General features: G+C 37.8%; 1 protein-coding gene across 1 annotated transcript; it reads left to right on the top strand.

Annotated features, from left to right (window-relative positions):
* Positions 1 to 2,768: 2,768 nt before the first annotated feature.
* On the top strand, positions 2,769 to 3,983 carry LOC113289428 (probable serine/threonine-protein kinase roco9). The gene is made up of 2 exons (XM_026538676.1): positions 2,769 to 3,077; positions 3,289 to 3,983. The coding sequence occupies exons 1-2, from the start codon at positions 2,914 to 2,916 to the stop codon at positions 3,785 to 3,787; spliced, it is 663 nt and encodes a 220-aa protein (XP_026394461.1). The 5' UTR covers positions 2,769 to 2,913; the 3' UTR covers positions 3,788 to 3,983.
* The last annotated feature ends 1,175 nt before the right edge of the window (positions 3,984 to 5,158 follow it).

Below are 5,158 nucleotides of genomic sequence, written 5' to 3'. Positions count from 1 at the left end.
ATTAAGAGCACGGTAGTCTACACACATGCTCCACGAACCGTATTTCTTTCGAACCATAAGAATAGGGGAAGAAAAATGACTAGAACTAGGCCTGATAAAACCTGCTTGTTGTAGTTCACCAACTATTTTCTCAATTTCATCTTTTTGAAAGTGTGGATACCTATAAGGACGTACATTCACAGGTCCTGTCTCTGGCAACAAAGAAATTTTGTGATCTTGCACACGTTCAGGAGGCATTGTTGTTGGAGTAGAAAAAATGTCACCAAAGATTGAGAGCAGCTGTTTAATTTCAGGTAACAATTCTGAATGCTTGGAGGCGGAAGAATTTATTGCAACTAGTTCTAATAGAATTCCACAATTTTCTGTAGATAATAAACGTTGCATGGGAACATCCATAATCATTACAGCTGATGATGGTTACCAGTTAATGTCACGGCTGTGTCTTGAATGTGAAACTGCATAGTCAACTTCTCAAAATCCCAAGAAATATTTCCCAATGTCCGTAGCCACTGGATTCCCAATATACCATCACAACCACTAATGTCTAGCAAGTGAAATTCAATATCAAAAATCGTACCTTGTAATTGGATAGGGACAGTGCAAGAACCTTTAGTGTTTAGATGACCACCATTACCCACAGTCACACGTAAAACAGGAGCAGAAGAAGACACTACAAATCAACATTGTTTGGTTATGTTGGGATGCAAGAAATTATGCGTAGAGCCTGAATCGATGAGAAGGGTGAGGGTCTATCCTTAACATAACCATTGATACACATAGTATTTGGGAACGTAGAACCCAAAAGTGAGTTAAGAGAAATAGTTGGGGTCGAATCCTGAGCAGCAATTTCGTCACCAAGCTTTGGATCTTCGATGATATGCTCAATTTCAGTGACACCCTCAGTAGAATTAGGATTTATCTCTAATAGTAAGTAACCAGGCTTATTGGGACAAAGACCCTGCTCAAGTCTTTCTTTCATCTCTTCCCAGGATAATTTCTTATAACCAGTAGGGAGTGTCAGCTTCTTGATTGGAGCAGTAGGAGAAGGTGTTGCAGCTCGAAGTGGAGGAGGACGATAAGGTTGTCGTGCATGAACCTTATTAACAGAGGCATAAGCCTCTTCCTGATGAATTTCCTTAGTAAAGGCTTCATTCAACGTTTGAGGTGCGAGCAGTTTTACTACCGTACCAATGTGAGGTTTGAGAGATCTAATAAAACAACTAACCAAGTAGTCTTCCGGAAATAGCCAGACGAACGTCAACAAATTTGTCAGGTGCAAAGCGTGCACGAATATGAGCACATAATTCCAACCAAGTCACAATTGTGGTTTTAGTTTGCTTCCATCTATACCACACATTAACATCACCTTTCAGAATAGAAGCAACAATAGTTATTTTCAGAGCATCATCAGCTTGATTTACGCTGAAGTATTGATCAGCATTAAAAATTCATCCATCAGGATCGTCTCCATCAAAAGTAGGAAATTTCAGATTGATTGCATTGGTTCTGGCAGGAGGTGGAGGGGGATGATTATTGCCACCACCATTATAAATGTTCAACTGAGGCCATAATTCAGCAAAAACTGAAGAGAAGCGGTTAGTTGATTGTTGATAATTGTTGTAGTTTGTGTAAGCTGAGTGCTGAGAGCATTCATTAAAGCTGTAGTCATGCTAGTAGTAATAGTTTCCCCTAGAAATGTATTGTTCTCGGTTGTTTCCTGCTTACGAGCAACTCGTTCTTCTTCTCTCTGTTGACGTCGTTCAACAACCTTGGTCTTTTTCCTCTCATCAACTTGAAGTTGTTGTTTTGCCAAAGCATTAATTAGGTTATCAATGTTTGTAGACATATCGGTAAGACCATCATTTACGAGCTTCAGATTCTCTGTATAATTTTGATCCATTAGAATTATTTTTTTTGATAAATTTAGGGTTTGATCTAAACCTGCTCTGATCCAGGTGTTAGGGTTCTAAACTTTTATACTGAAATTAAGTTGCAAAATACTCGAAAACAGGGGATGAAGCCCTTTGATCTGGGGCGAGCAGCCTCTACCTTTGAGAGTAAACTTAATAAACTTCTTAATAATGATAATCGTACCTCTTACAAGCTTAGACTAGAGCTATATATAGTTGAATATACTTGATAAGCAAGTAACTAACTAAGGAAACTTATAATATTAGGAAACTGAATATTAAATAGTAAAGAAATTAAACACCAACTAATAAGCTAACTGAAATAAAAAAAATAGGAGTTGGCATCGCAACACAGCGCTGCTTTTGGCATATACAGATAGACACAAAACATACTTGTACAACTTACAAACTAAATGCAAAGACAGATTTGCATTAACAAGTTTGTTCATCGACACAAAACTCATACAAAGGGACATATCGATAAAGTAATGATGATCCATGGCAATTAATACAGATACATCTCCACCCATTACGATCCATGAATCAATGATAATTCTCGCTGCTGTCGGCAGTCCCGCCACAATCCTATGATAAAGAATGAAAAATGCAACAAAAAAAAGAATTCACTTTTGCGGAGAAAAAAAATACCCAAGTCGCTAAAAGTGGTCTCTTTGATCAGGCTTTTCTTTCTTAGAAAAAAACGCTCACCAAATACGTTACAGAGTTACTGAGAGTTACACTTTAAACTTTAATCTTATGTTCGTCCGTATAACAAGTATTTGGTTTCTTTCATCAACTTATTATAAAAATTTGCTTCTTTTTTCCTTCGTCGAGTTGTGGGGTCAGTGAAAATGAAACGCATTCAATCTTTTTTTGGTGAACCAAAACGAAAGTCCAATGTATAGCTTAGCTATGAATAGATCTAAATAGTTGAGCAATCCCCGATTTAGTGTCTCCCCCCCTCTCTCTCTCTCTCTCTTGCTCTCTGTCTCATGCATGACTCATGAATACTACCAAAGAATTAGCCGCTGTCGGATCTTCACCATCGTCGTCTGCAAAAGAATCGAAACCTACTGTTACTGCGAATGAATGTTGTATGTGTGGTGATTATGGCATAACTAGTGAACTCTATCGGTGCAACCTCTGTTCCTTCAGATCTCAGCATAGGTAGGCACCTATGTTTAATTTGTCATACCAATTTGATCAATTTCTTTCTTATCTTCCATTTTCCAATCCGGGTTTTCGCTTTTCAATGTTATTCTCTTAATTTCTCATTCTGGGTTTCAATATATTCTCAAAATTTCATCAATTTCTGATTCTGGGTCATCATAGTTTTATCTTGTAGCTGAAACATTAGTTAATAACTTGAAATTTACAGATATTGTAGTAATCTATATCCAAAAGCAGAAACGTACGAACTCTGCAACTGGTGTCTGAGAAAAGATGATGGGTCAATTATAAGCACTGGTCACCATGAGCAGCAAACATCAGATAAACGCTCATCACAATCAAGAAAGACGATAATGATCAAGAACAATAATCCAGTGAGATTGAAGATTCAGTTACGAAGATGTAATTCTCAGATACTGAATAACAACAACAATAATAATGATCCAGTTAAAAAGCAGAAATGTTTAGAAAGATTGTCATCATCATCATCATTATCATCACCATCGTCTAGTGGTGCTGGAAGAAAGAACACTAACAATAATAAGACGATGACCATCTCTAATGCTACGGAAGAATCTGAATCATTGATTAGAAGAACAAAATCTGAAGATATATCAAATTCGTCATCATCATCTGCTGGAGTAGTCAAACAAGTATTCAGAGGTAAAGCTAGAAGGTACAAACTCTTGGAAGAAGTCTCTAGCTAGCAAGTAGTAGGCACATATTTTGCGACGAGGTGTGGTAGGTTTGTAGCGGTTAGAATTTTGTCGAATAGGGTCGGTGATCAGGTGTGTATCCAACGGTTGTAATAACATAACAATAATAAGTAGTTGATAATCAAATACGCTAGTAGCTAATTTGTGTTTGTTCTGATAATAATAAAACAATGAGTTGATGATCAAATGGACGACTTGATATTTTATTACTCCACCTTGGCCCTTGCAAAGTCAAACGAAATGAACGGCAAATATGCTCGAGTCAGTGGGGCACAACAATAGGATAAAGATGCAGGAGTTTTAATAAGGGAAAATCACACCAACTAGGAGGACTTGGGGGAGGGTTCCGTATTAGATCAAAAGCAAATTGATATCGGCCAAGAATTTTATTTTTGTCATGGAGCCATTAAAGCCCTATCAAGACTTTTGGTGCATGATAGAAGGTGCAAAGTAGAGAGACAAGGACACTAGGTGTCGGATGACATGTGGCGCTTCCATTTAATTTTTTTGACCCAATTGCCACGGTCATGACTCTCTGTTTCTCGGTTTCGAATCAGTAAACTGGTGTGCGGTCTTTAGTTTTGGTGTGCATGTAACTCATACTCTATTTCACAAGTTTCTTGCAGGCCAAGGGGCATAGTAACTTCTATTGTTATTTCTCCCAAAGAGAAAATTACGTACCTACAAAAACAATGAATATATTTGATCTTTTACCAATCATTGCGTTCGATGATAAAAGGTTGTCTCGGCATAATTTTAACTTCAAGATATCATGTGACCCACTCACAAGTCTGAAACTCATTTGGCCTGCAAAAACGTGGGTTTGGACAGGCTATTTGTTTAGTATGCCCGACAGGCTTTCCCTTTAGAATCTCAAATTCCATTGGCTAGTGTGGCTCCCTAAGTTTGACGGGACTGGACAAAACATGAATCATGTGTACGAAATTCTTTTCCCATGCCGCTGGCTAGTATTATGGTATTACTAGGACTAAGAAATGCATATATTGAGCTTTTAGCCCGCCAACTTGCTTTTAGACTCGCATGCAGCTATGCTTAGAGGTTGTTGCGTGTTACCTATTGTCTAAGCAATTATCTGCTTATTCTTTCCATCAATTGATATAGAGATAGAGAGGGTCTGGATTCTGGAATTTTGTCTTTAACAAATTGGCGGTTTTCTACAAATGCCTATTAGCTAAAGGTACACGAAAAGAAGAAATGAGCACATAGTTCGTCATTTTAGAATTAACATAGAGGGAATCCTCCTATATTATAGAAGAAATGAGCACATAGTTCGGTGTGGAGTTTGATGATAAGTCCGCGGGGCATCCTCCACCATTGCATTAGAGGGAATCCTCCTATATT

Source organism: Papaver somniferum, chromosome 6, assembly GCF_003573695.1.
Source record: "Papaver somniferum cultivar HN1 chromosome 6, ASM357369v1, whole genome shotgun sequence".
Lineage (NCBI taxonomy): Eukaryota > Viridiplantae > Streptophyta > Magnoliopsida > Ranunculales > Papaveraceae > Papaver > Papaver somniferum.
This window is presented reverse-complemented; position numbering and strand designations above follow the sequence as displayed.

Coding starts and splice junctions, on each gene's coding strand:
- LOC113289428 (XM_026538676.1), top strand. CDS start 2,914: ATGAATACTACCAAAGAATTAGCCGCTGTCGGATCTTCACCATCGTCG. Junction 3,078..3,288: donor TCCTTCAGATCTCAGCATAG/GTAGGCACCTAT, acceptor TGAAATTTACAG/ATATTGTAGTAATCTATATC.